This window comes from Vanessa cardui, chromosome 24 (genome assembly GCF_905220365.1).
Source record: "Vanessa cardui chromosome 24, ilVanCard2.1, whole genome shotgun sequence".
NCBI classification, from domain to species: domain Eukaryota; kingdom Metazoa; phylum Arthropoda; class Insecta; order Lepidoptera; family Nymphalidae; genus Vanessa; species Vanessa cardui.
The window spans coordinates 9,673,305-9,696,509 of record NC_061146.1 but is presented as its reverse complement, the minus strand read 5'-3'; the positions used below and the strand labels follow the sequence as shown (position 1 = coordinate 9,696,509).

General features: G+C 36.9%; 1 protein-coding gene across 10 annotated transcripts in view; it reads left to right on the top strand.

Annotated features, from left to right (window-relative positions):
* LOC124540093 (oxysterol-binding protein-related protein 6-like) overlaps positions 1-19,021 on the top strand; it is a 57,171-nt gene extending 38,150 nt beyond the window's left edge. For 6 of the 10 annotated variants that reach the window (XM_047117521.1, XM_047117514.1, XM_047117517.1 and 3 more), the window contains 18 exons: positions 399-491; positions 1,689-1,810; positions 3,465-3,599; positions 4,050-4,131; positions 8,001-8,158; positions 9,026-9,125; positions 9,527-9,624; positions 10,343-10,471; positions 10,593-10,689; positions 11,026-11,210; positions 11,285-11,497; positions 13,142-13,312; positions 14,248-14,361; positions 15,083-15,227; positions 15,972-16,086; positions 17,218-17,340; positions 18,007-18,118; positions 18,740-19,021. In XM_047117521.1, the coding sequence (XP_046973477.1) occupies positions 399-491; positions 1,689-1,810; positions 3,465-3,599; positions 4,050-4,131; positions 8,001-8,158; positions 9,026-9,125; positions 9,527-9,624; positions 10,343-10,471; positions 10,593-10,689; positions 11,026-11,210; positions 11,285-11,497; positions 13,142-13,312; positions 14,248-14,361; positions 15,083-15,227; positions 15,972-16,086; positions 17,218-17,340; positions 18,007-18,109 (2,183 nt within the window). In that variant the 3' untranslated portion in view covers positions 18,110-18,118; positions 18,740-19,021. Of the gene's footprint in view, positions 1-398; positions 492-1,688; positions 1,811-3,464; positions 3,600-4,049; positions 4,132-8,000; positions 8,159-9,025; positions 9,126-9,526; positions 9,625-10,342; positions 10,472-10,592; positions 10,690-11,025; positions 11,211-11,284; positions 11,498-13,141; positions 13,313-14,247; positions 14,362-15,082; positions 15,228-15,971; positions 16,087-17,217; positions 17,345-18,006; positions 18,119-18,739 lie in introns of those variants that run through there. The other 4 variants (XM_047117520.1, XM_047117519.1, XM_047117522.1 and 1 more) reach the window with 4 other exon arrangements.
* The last annotated feature ends 4,184 nt before the right edge of the window (positions 19,022-23,205 follow it).

Here is a 23,205-nt window from a genome sequence, read left to right as displayed (position 1 = left end):
GGCATGGATTTTGTATGTAAGAATAATAGCATATTGTTAATTTGAATTTGGTAGATTAATCCCAATCCTATTCTTCTATTAGTTACTCGTAACTTTCCCGTTTCTGGTAGAAGACATTATAAGGCATATGTTGCATACTGATGCCATAGGATTGTAGCATAAAAGTAACTCATGTTTACAATCTTTTGGGATACTTTTTGCTCCTTTTGTGCATGGGTGGTGGTAGAAATTGGATCAGCCATAATGTCTTCTACTTTAAGCACTATCTTTCAATAGCGCTGGAATCAAGGACTAAGGACTTTTAAAAATCGAATACAATTTACTTCTAGAAGATTCTCCTCTAGTCTTTAGTCCTAGACGTCTACCGTTATCCTCTGTCACCCGCTGTTCTGTCCCAGGGCTGGTTAGCCCCACTTCGCCCCCTATCCGCGGCCCGCAAGCTGGCTTCGTGTCGGGAACCCCCGGAGGGCGGCTTGCTGGCTGGATTATTGGTATGACTATGATATTATTTTCCAAAGAAAATTACTTAAAGGAGTAAGAAATATAAAATTGTCTAAATTTGCCGCCACTTTTATTAATTCAAGCCTCAAACTTTTCTTTAATAAAAATTTGAGATCACATTTTATTATGATTTAAAGATTAATGTAACGTTTTTTTTCGTAATAAGATACCTACATTATAATCCAATAACTAAAGCATGTACTAAAATATAGTGTTAATATTTGCATGCGTTGCTTCATTAACGGTTTTTGTACATTGATTTAAGGCTTATGGATTTTTATTTAATGTAAATTAGTATTATTAAGTACATTTGCATTTAGTAAGATAGTGACTGGCGTTTGGTGATTTTAATTTACGAATGCGTTTATACTTGGAATTAATTAAATTCGAAACCAAGGTAACATAAGTTAATAAAAATTATTTATAAAATAGATATATTAAATTTTATGTCTCATAAATAAATTCATGTACACTCATTTAAAAAATACAGTCCAAATCAACATTGACCATTAAATATTGTTCTTGTAATGTCTATTATAGTGTAAAAATATACCTCCAAAGTTGATTAATCATCTTGATAATTAATACACGGATTTATACTCACGATGATTCTAATGATGCCCTATACAATTTTTTTTCAAGCGCTTAAAATTTATAGTGAAATAAAGGAACATACAAACAAATAGGAACCCTGAAAATTTAATCAATATTTACACCCCTTTCTTGTGCAGTAGAGTAAAAAGAGTTTTAGGTAAATCATTTAGAACTGGTGTTATATTTTTATGTAAATTGTCTTTTATATTGACAATCCTAAAGTGGACTTTATTCGAATCGAATTAGAAAACCGAAGTCGATTCGAATAAAGTCCATTTTGAATATGATTTGATTTGCATAATCGATAATAACAATACGCTACTTCAATTGCTATCCCTTTTTATCCTGGTACATCAGAATGAGATCGATAGAGTCCTGTCAAATTAATTTATACATATTTGAGTGAGTGGCGTTCTTCAAGATGTCTCAAACAAGGGAGATTACAAATGTAACATCACACACAGAATAAAGACATCTAAAAGAAATAAAACCGATTATATTACATTAATTTTCGTGAGAGAACAGACCTCTAGTTAACTGACAAATGCCACGGCGACTGTATCTTATTAATAATCTGACTTTTTAATCCCCAGAGTCCGGCGGTCCTCTGGACACGGCGTCTCGCGAGCTGGGACAAGCGCAGCTGTCCGTGCAGCAGCTTCAGCGACTCCTGGAAGCGCTGGAGCTGCAACAGCAAGCGCACCACGATACTGATGTAAGAATACTGTATATTAATAAGCATTGTGTAATTGTATTTGTGTACCATCATCATCCTCGTCATTTCAACCATTGATACGACCACTGCTGGACATAGGTCCTTCCAAAGATTAGCAACAACCAGTATTTTGCAGTTGTTATATGCGTATGCGGTATTATTATGAAACTTTTTGTTAAACATATTTCCTATTAAATTAGGTTTATTTCATAAGACTGCATGTGTGTCAGCCATTTGTTCAAGGGTGACTTAATGGCAAAATTGATTTATATTAAGAGACAGCCCTTAAATTCTCTAAATCAACTTACAGAGCGGTTGCTGGAATATAATTTGCTTTTGTGTTAAAATCACGCGCGGCTCTGTGACAAATCTTATCAATGTTCAATCAATTCGGTCAAGTGCGAGTCGGATTCACGTACGAAGGGTTCCGTACCACCTAAAAGTATTGCAAAAAAAGCATGTCTGTTGTATGATTTCAATATTTATTTATGTTTTGTATTTTTTCTTAAAATGGGAACATAAATATTTCTGTATTAATTTCAAGTGTCTAACTATAACGGTTCATGAGATTCAGCCTGGTGACAGACATGGTCCCATTATACCCTTCTGGGTATGCAACGATGATGGGTTGTTTTGTGTGGGGATAGATCAGCCCAAAAAATAAGGTTTTTTTATTTAGATAGATCTGTTTAAAACTTATTATGTAGACCCCTAATTATACACGAGCCTACCCCCCCCCCCCTAATCAAATCCATCTGAAGCCAGGACGAGTAGCCAGTATTTAATAATTGGAATGAGTTACACTAACAGTATCTGTGCTTACAGATAAACGGTATTGCGAAAGTCGAAGTCGACATATTGTGATTGTGTGTGAAGCGTCAAGATGTCCAAAAACTGTTGGTATTGCAAATGTTTAAAGTAAAGTTAAGTAACAGCCTGTAAATTTCCCACTGCTGGGATAAGGCCTCCTCTTCTATTATGGAGAGGGTTTGGAACATATACCACGCTATTCCAATGCGGGTTGGTGGAATGCACATGTGGCAGAATTTTGATGAAATTATTTGACTGATTTATATATCCTCATTTGTCTATGAAATTATTTATGTAACAATTTATGCTAAGTATGTACACCCTACTTTATAGATCGTGTTGAATCTTTCAATAAGCTTTTTTTCATATAATGAAAATGTTAAAATGTATGTCATTTAGTGATAGGGCTCTGTGTAAACCCGTCAGGGTAGGTACCACCCACTCATCAAATATTCTACCACAAAACAACAGTACTCAGTATTTTTATGTTCCGGTTTGAAGGGTGAGTGAGCCAGAGTAACAAAAGGCACAAGGGACATAACATCTTGGTTGCCAAAGTTGGTGGTGCATAGCTGATGTTAGGAATGGTTAATATATCTTACAGCGCCATTGTCGACGGGTGGTGGCCACCACTTACCATTAAGTAGTCTATATGTTGCAAAAATTAAAAAATGCCCCAACACGGCCTTAGAAAACTGTTGTAAAATCGTGGCTTATAAAACCTATATTTCGCATTCAGAGGTATCGAGCAAGAGGTGACTAAGACACATCCTGTATTAATGTATGTGATGTGATTTTGGAAAAGAAATAGTTTATTAAGTAATTCCACGGTAAACATTTCCAGGTATCCTTAGAAGGTGCATCGCCAAACGTAAAGAAGGATCGTCGCAAGTTCGGTCTGCGCAAAAAGAAATCCAACAGCAAGTGTGCGTCCGTCGAACTGGCCCCCCCGCACATCGACCCCTCGAACTCACACATGGTAACTGAACACAATTTGGCCATTATTGGATTAAGACCTAAGATTTCGAAGATCACATTTTAGGTAAAGCTGCAGATCCTGAAGGGTTCTAATTCAGAGTGAAACCACTCAATAGGTTTTTGATTTTATTGTATCAGGAAAATCTAAGTAGCTATCCCGACTTTATGGTATAATACTTCTGTACTTAGTTTTCCCATGTAGAGAATTGGTGGATTTTGCGATCGGAGATAGATTTTAAAACTGTTCTGTATCTGCTCTTAATTGTTGACTGTAATTTTTCCTGCATAGCATTTTACTAAAAGATGAATGACACCGCAGTCATCATAAATGAACATCACTTTACCGCTAATTTCGATTTAAAAAAAGAAATTCCGTCGAACTTTTCTTAAAAGATGATATCAGTATTAGAGTCATTATTTGTAATAGAACATTTTGTATGCGCGTTCGCAGGCGCTGTCAGCGCTCACAGCGCCCCCGTCCCCGGGGGGCGGGGCCTCTTCCATCCCCGCCTCCGCAGCTTCGCTTCCTATTGGTGAGTCAGTGTTTAGCTCATTATTTCTCTCTTCCTCACTTATATCTGTCCTTGTCTATCGCTAGTAGAGCGACCTTAGTGCTTGCCTGTATAATATTTTGGAATACGCACAGTTAAATATGAATCATACTTATGCTATTTATATGCTAATTTTGATATATATTAAAATCAGAAAAAAAATTCAGAAATTATTAAAATCAGAAAAAGTTTAAAAAAAAAAACATTTTTTTCTTATACTTTTTAAAAGAAATACATATTTTTCAAATTAATCAAAAATGTACACTACATTTTTTGCTTAGAAGAAAAATTTCTACTGATTCTATTAAGTTGTAATATATAGATTTTTTTACAAGATACATCTACTTTTGTTAGCTCAGGATCAATAAGACGTATGAACATTCATATTTAACCGCGCGTACGCCGTTGTAACTGTGTGCATTTGTTTTTAGTCTAAATGTTACCGAGATGTCAAAACTTGTACGCACTGAATAGAGAAATCACTGAAAGTTGTTACCAAGGAAACCTTTTATATTATAAATTGTGTGTCTTTTTAATTGTTTATATTCATTTTATTATTGTTTTGATTAAATATAAATGATATAAAGCCAATTGCATTATTTAATTTAAATGCACATTTCAATGGTATGTCTTGTCAAGGATTCTACGAGATCGGTAAGTTGCGCAATGCTGTCGGCCATTTTATATTTCGATGACATGAAATGGCGCCAAACATGCACGAACAGCTATGGCATTGAATCGAGCTAATTGCATAATATTCCATCGCAAGACAGAATTAATATTACGGAAATAATTTTAACTTCGCATATTTAATCTGTATAAATTAACATCAAAGCCGCTTTACCGCTAATTTTGATTAAAAAAAAGTTGATTTAAAAATAGCACTCTTTCTAATGAATACGTTTTTTCTTTTTACCTTCCAGTGTTTCTATCCACATTTCTGGCCTCTGCCTTAGTTCGTAAGACTATTTTAATTTTTTAATTTATTTCATCCCTCCCCCGATTCACAATTACACGCCACAAGTTGCATGCAAGTTCGTTGAACTCTACGCATTAATTCTTATTTTGATATGTTTTAACATGATTTGTCTAGCATGATAATATTGAACTCTATATTCAAAATTTCGATTTTATTTTTTTTTATTGCAAATGTCACTGTAGTAAAAGATCATATGTATGTAATTTTTCATCCGATTATGACATTTGACAAATACATTTCCAAAATATAAGTTATAGATAAGTTCTTAAGTAATTAATGAATATATGTAAATAATGTAAATATATATATGATGGAATGTGTAATGCTACTATGTGGTAGCTTCACTTTATACAGTTTGTTAAATTATGGTTCAAAAGCGCTTGTAAAAGCCTACTTGAATAAAGTATTTTGGATTTGGGTGTACACACCGTTCGAAGGCGATCCGATACGGTATGAAATGCAAGTCTGGTAGACTTCGCGCGATGATTACAACGACGCCACGGAAAAAAGAGTGTTTTAAATTTGCGTCAAGAATTATAACTTAAGTCACATTAATTTACAATTTATAATATTTCTTTCCGTATCGTTAAAGTGCATAGCAGTCAAAGCTGAAATAAGTCTTCTCATTTTTTCAATAACTAAATCTGAAACATATCTGTCAAAATAAAATTGGATATGCATCCCAATTCTATAATATTGTTATATTTCTTCTATCTCTACGTTAAGTACAGATAACATAAAAAAACAAGAACAGACCCTGCGGCATTCATTAATTTTCTTAATTAAATTTCATTTCGAGTGTTATCGCTTTGAAATAAGTATGAATATAAAATTAATTAAAAGGTATTTTTATATTTATTCATATAATAGGCAGATAGACGAACAAATAGTCCAACTAATGGTTATTAATATTGTGGTGAAATAACAAATATTAACCATTCCTTATGGCCCACCAACTTTGGGAATTAAGATGTTAACTCCCTTGTACTTGTAGACACACGCACAGTAACACTATATATATTATATTACAATATACTTTATATATTGGGTATTACTGTTTACCGGTATATGTCATGAGTGATTTCTACCTACCTAAGTAAGCCAGTCCAAAGCCCTACTACCAAGTAGAAACAATTACTCACAAATTATACAAATAACTATTGACTTATTACCTTATAAGTAACGCTAACAAAAATCGCAAATAAAAAGTACTCCCGTACTCACGTGACCTTGAATCTTATCTGAATATTTCCAGGCTGTCACTGATTTCATAAGACCATACATAAAGATTATCTATAGCTGTGTTTACATCTCTAGATTATCTCGTCGAGCTCGTATGAAATGATTCACTTATCTCATTTCGTTACGTCACAGCTCAGTCTTAATATTATTCAATATTACCTTCATACATTTCACTTAGCGTTGACGATATATAATAAAAAAAAAAATTGGGAAAACAATATTGAAAAAAGAGGTCGTATATGTTTATTTTATATATATAAATATGTCGAGTGACAGTGGTGGATACATAGTGCCGATTGGGAGGTGGTTCTGTTTACACATCTTGAAGTTATTAAGGGAATGTGAGTTTTGTTATCATTGTAGATCAAAGAAAGATTTAGAGAGGTTTAAATTTATAAGAAATATGCTATTACAAATATGTATGTCTATAAAAATGTTTGTTCTTTGTGTGTCTTTGAATTACTTCTTAAACTTTTCATGTTATTGGATTGGAACTATGTACTGTCTTTATTGCTAACTGTGACGATTTGAGCTGTACCGTCAACATAAAAAGAGTGAAATTCATCACAAATTTCAAAAGTCATGCAATGCATGCATTGAATTCATCACATGAGTGTATTCATATCATTGCTTTGTATTGCTGTGTTCTGATTTAACTGGGTGAGTCAATATAATTAATTATAAGTACAAGACTCATAAATAAGTTACTAATATTTCTCTCAACAAAATATATTTTCATATAGTAAAACGTGTTTTGGCAACGGTACTTACCTATTCTAATGTATGGGACGATGTTTTTTAGTAATGATTAACTGAAAAATCTATTAAAATACAAAACATATGCAGGAAGAAGTTTGTAGAGAAGCTTTGCGAAGAAAGTATTTCTTTATAGTACTATAAAAGCTGAAATTGGGATGTACAGATGTTTGTTAGTCAATCACATCAGAACTTTTTTTCCTGTGCTTCGAAGAATAATTGGTAAAAGATGCAAGTTTCGGATGTAATTGAGAGGTTGGTTACCTTAAAAGAATATGTCGCCTTGGATAAACTGTAAAACTTTTATAGGTTATTTTAATCCTGTTAAATTAAAATGTCGTGTATTGTTACTTTGATTAGTTAATTGATGTAGTTATTCCAATGTTAATAATGCTTTTTAATTGTGTTTTATTATAGATATATATGTAGGTGGTTAGATTATATTGAAATAGCTTTGCATGCATTTATATTTGCATGATTTTTATAATTATGTACTTTTGATAGTTAAATAGAAATTATTCAGGACACCTTGTGGTAATTTGGTTTTATTGAAAACATAAAATGTATGTTGAAAGTAACTACAGTTAATGTTATATTGACATTTTGTTCAAATAATATAAACAAATAAACAAATCTAGTAATTTAGTTGAAATTAGGTTTATTGAAAATAAGGTTATATATTTATTACGATGATTTACAATTGATCCAGCACAAACTTAACACGAATATTCACACACACAATCACAATAAAAATTACAATTAATGTAATTGTAAAAATAGAAACCAATCTTTTTTGGCATCTATTTCTTTACACCAACGTCAAATACACATTAAAAAAAACAATAGTTTTTTAATCTGTGTCTGTAATTTCCAGCTTGTGCCGCAACTCGCCCCCAATCCCTGCCCGGGGCGGAGGCTCTCAACGCGCCCACGAGCCTGAGCAGCCTGACACCTGACCAGCAGTTGCGGGAAGACTTCACGGTTCTCGCTAAGGACTTGGTGACCAGTCTCAAAAGCGTCGTCTCCACCTTGGTAAGAATTGTAGCCTACTTTATATTTAAGTCCTGTAACCTGAACAACAACAACAGCCTGTAAATTTCCCACTGCTGGACTAAGGTCTCCCTTTAAGGAGAAGTTTTGGAACATATTTCACCACTCTGTTCCAATACATGTTGGTGTAATACACACGTGGCACAATTTCTATGAAATTAGACACATGGAGGTTTCCTCACGATGTTTTCCTACCTTCGAGATTAATTATAAACATTAATTAAGCACATGAATATTTAGTGGTGTTTGCCTGGGTTTGAACCCGCAATCATCGATTAAGATGCACGCCTTGTAATCACTGGGTCATCTCGGCTCTAACCTCTAGCGGAATATAATCCCACTCAGAATAGTTACCACATCAAACAACGATGAACATCATCGTATGAACTACCTCGAATATTTTACTTGTTGCACTTCAACAATCCGTATTCCGTAAGTGGCCAAAAATGTCTGTAAAAAATGGTCTCCTTATTTAAAAAATATATATTGCAAGCACACAATCAAACATTGTTTTCTTTTCTCTAAAAAACAATGGGATGGTTAACGTATCAATGACCTTATGATAAGTGACTATTCTGGGCACTGTTAGTAAAAAGCGTGGAGTTAATACCTGTTGAATTCCAAGCAGGATATATTAATTTAAATAATTGTATTAACTAACATGACTTAACAAGAGTATCTGCTGATTTTCTTGCCGGTTCATCCCGGTAGAATCTACTTTCCGAACCGGTGGTAGAAAATTGAAAAGTGCATGTAAAAGCCTACTTGTATAAAGTTTATTTTGATTTTGAATATGGTATACTCCCCCCCCCCCCCCCCCCCGACTGTAACGTGCGTGCGCGTGCGCAGGTGCGCGAGCGCGGGCGGCTGCGCGCGCACGCGGGCGAAGGCGCACCGCTGCTGTCGGCGCTGCGCAGCGACCTGGCCGCCGCGCTGCAGCAGAACTCGGGTGAGCGCGCCCCCCGCGGAGCCCTATGTCCCATCCTTGCATCGCACCTGGCGTGTCTCACTTGACTTTATTATGCACGGCACTGGTTCAAACTTAAGTATTCTGATATGTGGATACAGTTCCTAATGTATCCAGTGATTGAAAAATAAATTATGTGCAACACTAATGAACATTCTAATTTTGAATTACTTTTTAGAAAATCGATTTATCCAGTAACTTTCAGATTTTGAGCAAAATACACCAATCGTTAAGTTTTTTTAATTTACCACATTTTATTATTAAATTCGTGCGACACCGCTATCACCCAACCTAACCTGACCATGGTCAATTTCTGCCCCCATGTCCCCGGCACGCATGCGCGCTCGCGTCCCCCGGGTACATAAATGTGAATGAGCGAGAAGTGTTGTCCGCAGAGCTGCGCTCGCGCCTGTCCCGCATCCACGACGCCTCCGACCTCGCCGAGCTGTCGTCCGTGGGACACGACTCCGACGTCACCGCGGTCAGTGCCCCCCCCCCCTCCCTCACTAAACACACACACATAGACACACACACACTCATGCCCATTGCAATACCCACATGTGATATGCACGGGAAGACAAGATACTCATTGTTCAAGACCACATCACCCATAGACAATGACGCTGTAAGAAATATTAATTATTCCTTACATCGTGGCGGCACATTGACGATGTAAGGAATAGTTAATAATTCTTACAGCGTTAATGTCTATGGGCGATGGTGACCACTTACCATCAGGTGGCCCATATGCTCGTCCGCCAACCTATACCATTAAAAAAAAAAAAAAAAATCGTCAATGCGCCCCCAACCTTGGGAACTAAGATGTTATGTCCCTTGTACCTGTAGTTACACTGGCTCACTCACCCTTCAAACCGGAACACAGCAATACTGCGTACTGTTGTTTGGCAGTAGAATAACTGATGAGTGGGTGGTACCTACCCAGACGGACTTGCACAAAGCCCTACCACTAAGTGAACAAATGCGTTTCTAAGCCCATATTAAACAATCTCCAAGGCAAACACAAAATATATTTCAAGATTCCATTTATGATATAATAATAACGTTGGTTAAATAGTAGCTCAACTATAACTGGACTTAGCTTTGCTATTTTCAAAATTGAAGGTTTTGTCTTTGATCCCTGTGGTTGACACCGTCCTAAAACATACGATACGCTTATGATCACCGTTATTTCCGTGCAGAACCGTCAGTTTCAACACTCGCTCAGCTACAGCTCGTCGTGTGTGTCCGCGTCAGAATTCTTCGACGCCGAAGAACACGACGACATCAATAAGAATGACATTCTGAACGCTGACGAGGTAACAATCAAGGTGTATTGTGAACTTCTACGATGATGACGTCACTATGTTGTAAACAATAACGAATCAAATCATTTGGTTTTTTATCGACAACTGAACTGTATAATAATCCAAGATTGTTTACCGGTCACAGGCGGGAGTCATTGAGCTGGACGGAGACTCATCCTCCGAAGCCGGCTCACTCAGCAGCGAGGAGGGTTCTGCGAGCTCCGACAACTCGGATGCTGCGAGTGAGATAACTTTCATTCTTAAATAATAAGTAAATAATAAATAAATATGAGACAACATCACATACATTACTCTTATCCCAATGTAAGTAGCTGAAGCACTTGTGTTATGGAAATCAGAAGTAACGACGGTACCACAAACACCCAGACCCGAGACAACATAGAAAACTAATGGTAATCTACATCGACTCGGCCAGGAATCGAACCCGGGACCTCAGAGTGGCGTACCCACGAAAACCGGTGTACACACCACTCGAACATGGAGGTCGTCATTCTTCCCCATAACCACTTGCGATCCGGTCCCACTATAACATGGTATAATATGGCCTCCCCCCCCAGTGGTGTCGGCGGAACGCGCGGAGCCGGCGGTGGGAGCGCACTGGACGCGCCGCACGCGCCTGCCGCGCCCCCGGCCCTCGCCCGGGGGGCCCAGCCTGTGGAACCTGCTCTACAAGAACATCGGCAAGGACCTCAGCCAGATCTCCATGCCGGTGACCATCAACGAGCCGCTCAACATGCTGCAGGTAGGTGGCGCGGGGGGGGCGGGGGGGGCGGTATGTGGTCAGTGTGTGGTGGGCACTAACGGGCGGCTGTTCAGCGCCTGTGCGAGGAGCTGGAGTACTCGGAGCTGCTGGAGGCTGCGGCGGGCGCCTCGGGCGGGGCGGAGCGCTGCGCGCTGGTGGCGGCGTTCGCGGTGAGCGCGTACGCGGCGGGTGCGCACCGGGCCGCGTCGAAGCCCTTCAACCCGCTGCTGTGCGAGACGTACGAGTGCGTGCGCGAGGACCGGGGCTTCCGCTTCGTCGCCGAGCAGGTGACCGACCCGCTTGTCATACCTCACTGTCACCGACTGACTCTTAATCTTCACTTGTAGTCGACAGTCAGTTTTATTCTTACTGTGCTGTCTAACCTCATCGTCCTCATCCCTCAAACAAAATATTCATTAGATTTCATTCTTCGCCAAAACCTGACCATACTATAGTAATCAGCTTGCACTCAGCTTCAATATAGTTCCAACAACAACAGCCTGTAAATTCTTACTGCTGGGCTAAACGCCTCCTCTCCCTTTGAGGAGAAGGTTTGGAACATATTCCACCACGCTGTTCCAATGCTGGTTGGTGGAATACACATGTGGCAGAATTTCTATGAAATTTGTCACATGCAGGTTTCCTCACGATGTTTTCCTTCACCGCTGAGCACGAGATGAATTGTAAAGACAAATTAAGCACATGAATCAGCGGTGCTTGCCTGGGTTTGAACCCGCAATCATCGGTTAAGATGCACGCGTTTTAACCACTGGGCCATCTCGGCAATATAGTTACTAAATGTAAATCAAAATTAATAATAATAAAGCCTTTATTGCTCTTCTTAGTTTTACAAACTATATCTAATTACTTAAACGTGCCAAAACTTAAACACTAGGTTCCCTATCATTAAATTAAATATCGGCAAAGGTGGTTGTGGTATCGCAGCCAGTGGCGTAGCTAGGTGAGGAAGGGCCCTAGTGCATAGAAAAAGCATCGGGCCCTCATCTCCTCTTTTTCATCCCTCTATAACTAATAATTACCCTTTAAAATTATAGATACCAAATAAGAAATCTTGTGCGCAGGGTCGTGATTTTCTAGCTACAGAAGCTTAAGGTTAGTTTAGAGGGCCCCCTGAACTCCGGGGCCCTGGTGCACTGCACCTCCTGGCCCTACGATAGCTACGCCACTGATCGCAGCTTGTCCTTCGACAAAGGCCTCCTCTAAAGATTTCCACTGTGTCCTGTCCTTTGCTGTACGCAACCATGTAGTACCAGCCATTTCTATAATAAGATTTTAAATTAACATGGTTATTTTTATTATTAAAGTTATTAATTTCGGGATATTTACCATGTTTTTTTTATTTTTGTTCCGAATGTCTATGTCTTGTTCTCGTAGAACAAGACATTCGTAGACATTCGTAGACAATGTCGAAATATCGAGCTCCACCGAACAAAAATAAAAAGCATGGTAAATATTTCTATAATGTCTTCTTCCCATCTTTTAGTCTGTCTACCTCTATTTCTTTTGCCATCTTATGGATACCATTCAGTTATTAAATCAATATTATATAGTAATTATTATCTAACATATCATCTCAGCTAGACTGTACTGTAACAACATATACATATCTCACTACTGGCCTAAGGCCGTTTCTACCTTTGAATACAAGGTTTGCAGCTTATTCCACCACGCTCCAATGCGGATTGGACACACGTGTGTACGTATTATTTCATTAAAATAAGACGCATTTTGGGTTTTCTTTATCGCAGAACCGAAGATGAGTTTATAATTCAGACAAGTTAAGTATATGAAAATGATTTGCTTACCTGGATTTGAACCCGCAATCAGTTAAAATGGACGCGTTCTTATATGTTCTTAGTCTGACACACCATCGTTAACTAAATAATAATATCTACTAAAAACTTTAATAGGTATCCCACCACCCCCCGATCTCAGCGTGCCACGCTGAGTCCCCCCGCTGGGTATTCTGGCAGGAGGCCCGTATCAAGACGAAGTTCTGGGGGAAGTCAATGGAGTTCCAGCCGGCCGGCCGCGTCCACGTCAAGCTGCTGACCACGGGAGACCATTACAGTTGGAACAAGGTAGGGTTGTTGATGATCATAAAATCCTAGTTCCCGTTTGCTTGCGGTACAGAGAACGTCTTTAGGCAATGGTATAATAAGATACCGGGATACATAATCAATTTACCGTTGACTACATTTAAATATACTATTAAGGCTAAATTAGTAAATAAATCATATTATTCATTAAAAGGGTACTTTTTAGAAAGAAACGCCTGGAGTTAGGCTCGGGTTCCATCATAGGACAATAATTTATTGTATAGTACAGTATTGTAAATCTGTTTATTTGAAAAGAGCAACTATGCGAGTTTCTTACCGTTGCTTCTCGCTGGAGGCTGCTCCGAAACGATTGATTCAAAAACGATTCATTGTGAAGTTTACTTAAATAAATTGATTTGATTCGATTTGAATAATGACAATAATTATTCGATTGTCTGACATTTTATAAAATAAAGTCACATTTTTTTTTACTTTAAAAATTATATTTTAAATTAAACAACATTGCAACGTTGACGACCCCCGTGGTCGAGTAGTGTACACCGGTTTTCATGGGTACGCCACTCCGTTTCTATAATAAAATTCCGCAGACATTTTTAACTTTGCCGTTTCGTAAATTCAAAATACATCGGTAAAAAAAGCATATTACTCGATACATGATTTTATATATGATAAAAAAGCGTGGAGTTAATACCTGTTGAATTCCAAGCAGGATATATTAATTTAAATAAGTGTAACTAACATAACTTTGTATTTTTTAAATTTTAAGAAAGAATTACCACTGAGTTTCTTGCCGGTTCTTCTCGGTAGAATCTACTTTCCGAACCGGTGGTAGCTTCACTTAATTGTAAAACGATGATTCAAAAGTGCTTAGCCTACTTGAATAAAGTTTATTTTGATTGATTGATTGAGGTCCCACGGAGATTTAATTCAATTAATAAATTTGAATGTTCGTGCAGGTGACGACGTGCGTGCACAACCTGTTCGGCGGCCAGCGCTGGGTGGACCAGTACGGCGACATGCACATCACGTGCCACGGCTCCGACATCTCCTGCAAGCTCAACTTCATCAAGGTGCCCACACACGCCTGACACACCAAGATTGTGCTTGTATTTTGTGGAGTTTTGTGGGATTAACCTTTTTAAATTATAAGAAAGTATTTTTTAGTATCCGTGTGAGTCCGGGACGGGTTACTCTTTATTCTTTCTAACTACAGATAAACCTCTGATTCAAGTGGTGGAGGAAGTGACGTCATCTTTCAGTAGTAGTAAAAGCAAGGGACAATCCGTCTTGGATTGTCGAGCTGGTAACAAATTTGTGACTGTCAGTTGCATTGATGCATTATTATCATTACATAGTATAAAATAAGGTCTCTCACCGCTGTATGTCCTTATGTATGCTTAGATATTTACAATTCCGCAACGAATTTTGATGCGTTTTTTTAATAGATGGAGTGATTCGAAAGGAAGATTTTTGTATATAATACATACAATACTTTATTAAAGAAACAGTGATCATTTTAGACAATGATGTTGTAGTAATACGTTTTGCGTAATTAAAACATCTAGTTATCCCTTTTACTTATTGTTTTTATCAAGCTATCCTTTTTACTTTTAACGAAATGTAACAATAAACTAAAATAAACGGTCCCCGGCGCGGCACACTTTTTTCTGTTGTTTAGTATGGATATAACATATCTGTTTATTAGAATATCATTGATTTTAGAAGTTTCTAATGTGACGTCGTAAATAAATACATTTTCAAGATGCAGTAATGTGTGACACGTGTGCGCAGGCCAGTTCCTGGTCCAGCAGTCGCCATGAGGTGCGCGGCGCCGTGACGGAGGCCGGCACCGGCACCCGGCTGCGCCTGGCGGGCCGCTGGTCCGAAGCCCTGTATGCCGGCGACCCGCCCGCCGCTAAATGCCTGTGGAGGCCTGGTGTGTAGTCCATAAGATTGTCAAATTTAATTCAAATTTATTGTACATGGCCAAATAGAGCATCTCATGGGAAATGGTCACAATTTCCCTTAGACATGGGAACGGAAACGCTTTAATAAATATTAACCACTTCCTACTTAGCCAACTTGTAACTAACCATGGGCACTAAAATGCTATATTTTTTTGAACCATTAGATACACTGGCCCACTCGCCCTTCAAACCAGAATACTAAGTATAATTTAGCCATAAAATATATGTTTGGATGGTACCTACCCAGATAGATTTGCACAAAGCCCTGGCATTAAAATAGTACAATATTTGGGATTTTTAATGAATTCGTGTTTCGATTACGGAACCTTAAACAGATTATAAATATTGTAATTATAAATTATTAATAAAATAAATAAATATTGGACAACATCACACACATTACTCTGATTGATCCCAAAGTGCTAAAGCTAAAGCACTTGTGTTATGGAAAAACAGAAGTAACGACGGCACAACAATCACCCAGACCGAAAACAAAATAGACACTAATGAACTTCTTCTACATCGAATCGGCCATGAATCGACCCTAAGACTTTGGAGTGGTGTACCCATAAAATCCAACGTATACTCGACCACCACGACGAACCTTAAACAGATATTAATTAAATTAAGTATGCATCTTCATGCAATTGGTGTAATTGGTTAAGTACAATTAAGTATGTATGTAGTATTGTAATTGTCGTGCGCGTGCGCAGGCGCGATGCCGGCCGAGCACGAGCTGTACTACGGGTTCACGCGCTTCGCCATCGAGCTCAACGAGCTGGAGCCCGGCCTGCGCGAGCTGCTGCCGCACACAGACACGCGCTTCCGGTGAGCACACTAACTACCCTTAAGCTACCCTTTCCCTTTAAAGGGTAGTGTTTCCTCAAATCAATTAAGTAAATATAGTACGACACAAATTAGATGTAGCATCGGAAAATGCAATGGAATGAAAATAAAACCGATTACTGACGATTTACACGACCAATAGAAATAGCTCCCTATCGCGCGATTCGACGCTATTCGTCGCTATAGATTCACGCGTCAGAGAAAGCAAGTGCATGTGAATCGACGCGTCAAATTGACGAATATGTTGGGTCATATGATATTACAAGTTATTACAAGTTATTACGTTTGTACAAAGATCGTATTCGCATGAGAAATAAATATTGATAATTTGGGATAGCGTACTCAATTCGGATGTGATCGGTTTTACGAATTTTGCCGATGCGACATCTATGTTGTGTCGTACTATAATATCCCTTCAACCGAGATGGCCGCGTTAGAACGCGTGCATCTTAACCGATGATTGCGTGTTCAAACCCAGGCAAGCACCGATGATTCATGTGCTTAATTTGTCTTTATAAATCATCTCGTGCTCAGCGGTAAAGGAAAACATCGCAAGGAAACCTGCCTATGTCTAATTTCATAGAAATTTCGCCACATGTGTATTCCACCCACCCTCATTGGAGCAGCGTAGTGGAATATGCTCCAATTCTTTTCCTCAAAGGGAGATGGGGTCCTTAAGCCCAGCTGTGAGAAATTTACAGGCTGTTGTTGTTGTTTCCTCAAATTAATTAAGTAATTACTAATATCCCTATTTACCCCGCCTTAAGCCGAGATGGCCGCGTTAGAACGCGTGCATCTTAACCGAAGATTGCGTGTTCGATCCCATTCACCGCTGAATATTTATGTGCTTAATTTGTCTTTATAATTCATCTCGTGCTCGGCGGTGAAGGAGAACATCATGAGAAAACCTGCCTATGTCTAATTTCATAGAAATTCAGCCACATGTGTATTCTACCAACTCGCATTGGAGCAGCGTGGTGGAATATGTTCCAAACCTTCCCCTCAAAAGGAAATGAGGCCATTAGCCCAGCTGTGGAATGCCAGGCTGTTGATGTTAAACACCAAAGTTGACATCTATCATTACTTTATATTTCTTTTTCAAAAATCTTCCAGACCGGACCAGCGTGCGTTAGAAGAAGGGGACGTAGAGGCAGCTGAGCAATTCAAGCACCAGTTGGAGCAAGCCCAGCGGGAAAGGAGGCGCGACTCGCCGGAACACACGCCATCTTGGTTCCGGTAACTAGACACTTGTATTCCACCCATATTGATGCAGATTTTTTTTATGGTATAGCTTGGTAGAGTATATAAGCCACATGATGTTAATAGGTCACTATCGCCCATAGACAATGACGCTGTAAGAAATATTAACTACTAAGATCACAGGAACTAAGATGTTATGTCCCTTGTGCCTGTAGTTACACTGGCTCATTCACACGTCAAACCGGAACACAACAATACTGAGTACTGTTATTTGGCGGTAGAATAACTGATGAGTGGGTGGTACCTACCCAGACGGGCTTGCACAAAGCCCTACCACCAATTAAATACGGATTGATTGCTGTCATATGGTGTTTAAGTGATGGTCAATTTTTACGGTACCCACGGCTTGCGATTGACCTTGTTAATATCCTCATGAAAGACTTGTTAACAATTTAAAATATATCAATTGTTACTGTATTCAGTATTTTAAAAATTTGGGATATTTTTTTTTGAATAACAATAAATGCATAAACAAAGAAACTGGATAATAATGAATGAATGAACAAAAAAAAAACAATTTTTTGTTTCTATATGTTTATCAAAGCGATGTTATATACTATCTAACGAAATGTCTATATTTGTCGCTTAAGTTTTGTATATAAAGCAGAGCAGTGTAGTCTGTATGAGGGGTTTGGTCCACAGCAAGAGCTCGGAGTGCGGCGAGGAGGCGTGGGTGTTCGGCGGAGACTACTGGCGCGCGCGCGACGCCGGCTTCCCCGCGCTCGCCGCGCCGCGCCTCTGGTGACCGCCGCCGGTACGCACGCACGCACGCACGCACGCACTCACGCACATACACACACACACACTCAAACACACACACACACACACACACACACACACACACTAGCACGCACAAATACACACTCACTCGGACGCACACAGACACAAACACACACACACACACACACACACACACACACACACACACACACACGTATGCACAAATACACACTCGTACGCATACAAACACACACACACGTGCACATAAACATTTACACACACATAAACACGCACATACACATTCACACACGCACACGCACATACACATTCACACACACACAAACACACACACACAATACTCCAATACATCTCAATGTTGTGAAATCGATAATCAGCAACTAGAATTATCACAAGGTTGACCATAGATAGAGGAAGATTTGGTTATCATTCCCTACACCGTGTTTATGGCAGTTATAATACTTGCTATCAGCCCGTTTACCGCTCTGCTCTATATTTTGAAATTAAAACATTCGATAACTGGTGGTCCCAGGTTCGAGCCCTGGTATGAGCAACTGTTGATACAGGTGTCCTATAGTTAATTAATTGTAAGCCTTGTTGCCATAAGTAAATTAAAAATATATATTTCTGTTTCCAGCGTATCCCACAGTGCGAGGTGCTGTGTTAGGTTGTGCCGCTTCGCTTAGCAACGCTTTAAGTAAACAATAGCCCTTATCACGCTACATTTAAAATTATAAACCGTTAGTGAGTGAACGAGAATGAATGTTATAGAACGATTGGAATGTTCTAGAACAATATTATTGTTGTTATACTTTTTTTTGTTATTCGTTTTGAATTGTTTTTTTATATATCTCGCTTCAGATGTATTTTATCAACTTGATGCATTAATGAATTGAAAATCAAAATATACTTTACTCAAAACATTATATCGGTTCTGAATATAAAATCAATCAGGATCCCTAGAGTGAGTTACCCTCTTTAAACAATAAAATATAACATTGAAATAAAACTATATATAAAGGATTAGAATCGCGTATATTAATTATTTTTGACATCCCGACGTTTCGAGCACTTAACAGCGTTCGTGGTCACTGGTAGACCTACCCGTGACCTACCAGTATAGTCTCAAAAATAATCCGTTATAACTAGTGTTATTTCAATGTGTAATAATCGCGAAACTTTAAGACAACATTAAAATATAACATTATTAAAACTATACATCCGGGATGAATATCAAATAAAATACTAATTATTTTATACAATATGTTAAATCGATTTTTATTACAACTACAAACATTCGCATTCAAATCGGAGTAAGTTATACATTTCTTATAGTTTTTATCATAATCAACATTTTAATATACTATTCTGTCCGGCTATCACCTTGAGGTATCAAAGAAGCCACATTTAAATAAACAGACCAAGGCGTCAAATCAAAATAAACTTTATTCAAGTAGGCTTTTATAAGCACTTTTGAATCGTCATTTTACAATTAAGTGAAGCTACCACCGGTTCGGAAGTAGATTCTACCGAGAAGAAACAGCAAGAAAAGCAGTAGTTACTCTTTTTTTTAATATTTAAAAAAATTAAAGTCATGTTAGTTAATACAATTTTTTAAATTAATATATCCTGCTTGGAAGTCAACAGGTATTAACTCCACGCTTTTTTATCATCTATAAAATCTTGTATCGAATAATATGCTTTTTTTTACCAATGTATTTTTTACAAACGAAAAAAATGTCAAACGTAACACTACTTCAGTAGTTTAAATAAATAGTATTTTATTTGTTTTTTAAATATATAGAGGTTTTTATTCGGTAGCAAATTCTCAAGTGTATTCATTTTTTTTATTTTATATAATTTTATTTGTTTTTACACTAGTAACATTCAACAAACGTCATTCCTGTCAAAAATGACGTTTCAACCATTCAATATTGTCTATAGTAATGTGGCTGTGAAAATGTTTCCATTATAAATAAAATCGTGCATTCAATTTAATTGTATAAATGTGTTATTGTAATTTGATTCCATAACATTGTTTTAAGCGTTAACTTGTAAATAAGCAATGGCGTTATATTTCTAGACGCGATTATAGTAAAACTTATATATGGCTATAAAAATATATGTTAAATTGTAATAATTGATAAATGATGCCAAACTAATGTAAATTAACCCGCTAATACGAGACAGTGGGTACTAGTTAAAATACTTTAACTTGAATTATGGCAAGAACATCAAAAGAGGTTGCACATTTTTGGCCACAATCGAGTTAGATTTAAAAAAAATGAGCGCAGAAGTGCGCGTTTTTTTGAGTTAAAAAGGTAAATATTATATTAGGGTTGTATAAAATTAAAAATTTGAATTTTCAAATTTGGTATTAGGGTGTTAATGGTAGGTTAAAGCTATTGAGACGATCCATGTCAACGCAACGCAACGCAACGTTCGCTTGCATAGCAACTGTCACGCATCGCGATTTGCAGCACAATTATTATTAATCAAAAATATATAATCTGTATTCGATATTTGACATAAGAAAGGAAGAGAAATTAATACATGGATACTAAATAAATTAAAAAAATAGATATGTCAATGTGACAGCTGACGTTTCTAGAAATGTAATGTCAATGTAAATAATTATATTTCACGTGAAATTGTTTGGTATTGTATTATTTAAGTTCATTGTTTATATAAGTTATACATACATACCTATATTTATATGTATAGTCCATTTTTATCCAACTGATTTAAAAAAAAGCAAATCACAGAATAAAAATGTATGTCGAAATAATATTGCAATATTAAAAAACTTAAATTAATCGCGCCTAATAGATGGTTTGGCCTCTGATGATTATATATATATTTTTTTTAATTTGAATGGACAATATAAATTGTTTTAAACAGATTATAAAAGAAAATTACTGAAAATACAAATCCCGCTTGCCCTTTTGTACTGTAATACCATAAATATTATAATTTAGCTTCAAAAGCTTTATTTACGTAAATTGTTTTAAACGTATTTTGTTATATTTGTAATTTGTCACAGTTTTATCGTCTTTTTTTTAATCATGAAATCTAACTGAAAAAATACTAGCATATACATTTTTATATATTACTCGGGTTTTAATAGCTTTAAATTTATTTGAGACGTTATTACGAGCTGGAATTATAAAATATAAATTAGGATTTATTTATTTATGGAATTTTTACAAGGGACATAACAACTTAGTTCCCAAGGTTGGTGGCACATTGACGATGTAAGGAATAGTTAATATTTCTTACAGCGTCATTGTCTATGGGTGATGGACACCACTTACCATCAGGTGGCCCATCTGCCCGTCCACAAACCTATACCATAAAAAAAGGAATTATAAATTATAAATAGGTATAATTTTTTTACGTGTATTTATGGGTATAAATCAAATGATTTCAAGCTATTACCACTGTCTAACCTATCCTGGTATCATTATCAGCCCATTAGTGCCAAACTATCATATTGTTATGGGCATTATATATAAAAACAAAGCCTTTTAAGTGGCTAGCTGGGGTCTCAAGTCCCCGGGGTTACCAATAACAAAGTCACGAGTTATGCTCTAAGAAATTCTTATTTGGAGTCGAGAAGTTTGTTCAGCACCTGAATTTCTTCCGGTCCTGTCGAATTTGACGTCCCAATAGATTATTAGTAAATAAAGTTCATTAGTGTCTACTTGTGAAATATTTGTCCTGCTCAGGCGTTCATAATCAAAATATATCCTTGATAACCTCATTCAAATTTATCGTATAGATTACACAATGAATAAAATAAGAAATAAGGAATAAGGATTAAGGAATAGCACAGCAACCAAAACACAATAGGCGATAGGCTACAACATTCAACCAATCACAGCGGTTGAATACCTGCTAATAGTTACATGCTGCTGTTAGTTTGACGACACTTCGTTGAAAAAATGCCCTGCGATTGGCTGGCTATGAGAAATAAGAAACAAATTCCCATCGCGACGGAAATTTTATTCTTATTTATTGTACCTTATTTTTGAATTATGAATTGATTAACGGTGCTGCCATCGATTCCACATTTCTTATCTCTTATTTTTTCCATTGTGTAATGGGCTTAACTGATGTCATATAACCAAGTGTATATATCGTATTAGAATATATTTAAAACCGAGTAATATATGATTATGTTCAGTCCGTAGTCGATGTGATACCGATTACCTGAAGGTTATCGAGTATTCCACAGATAACAAAATCGAAAAGCTAATAATAAATTCATATATAAGATTTGAAATGGTTGCTATGACAATTTTAGTGGTTTTTTTTTTGTATTATTTATAGTCTGTATTATTTAAATGTTCGTTTTATTATCTGTGTGTATGTTATTGTGTATGTGACGTATGTAAATGATTTCGTCAATTCTATCGATTCGATATTCGGAATGTTTGTAGCACGTTGATGTATGCACAAAGTGTTCGAGTGTCGATGTTACGCTGGTTAAAGTAAATTAGACTCTATATCTCTCTACTTTAGGTTTGTTTTTGAAATAACTATTAATGGATAGACAATGAAATATTGACGAGCGAACATTCTGGTAAATCTAAAACTCTATGATTTATGGTCTATGAAATTTATTTTTACTAAAAAAAATATTTAAATTAATTATATTATGTATTGAAACATTTGTCTGACATTTATGACGTCACGTCCGGTTTCGATATTTCGTTGTCTATGATTCTTCGTCTCTGTCTATTCTCTATTATCGATGTTGTTTTTAGTCTAGATATAGGGGTTTTGTACATAGACCGTATTTCGTTAGTCTGTATACGTACGACGCTTAAGTATCGAGTATCATTTAGCTACGTTAAAAGTACAATATATATGTATTAATGATTTGGAGTACAATAAGTGAGCTACAAGCGATTCTTCCAGTAATATTTAGTATTATAATATATTATATACTAAAAATTAAAGTATACGCGCTTAAAACTCATAAAAAAAATTGGTTACTATAAATGTTTGAAGTTAATATATTATCATTCATTTCGATTAATCTTCAATCAAAAATTAGTCTTTTTTTTTTTTGTACACGGGGTAATCTCCATAACAAAT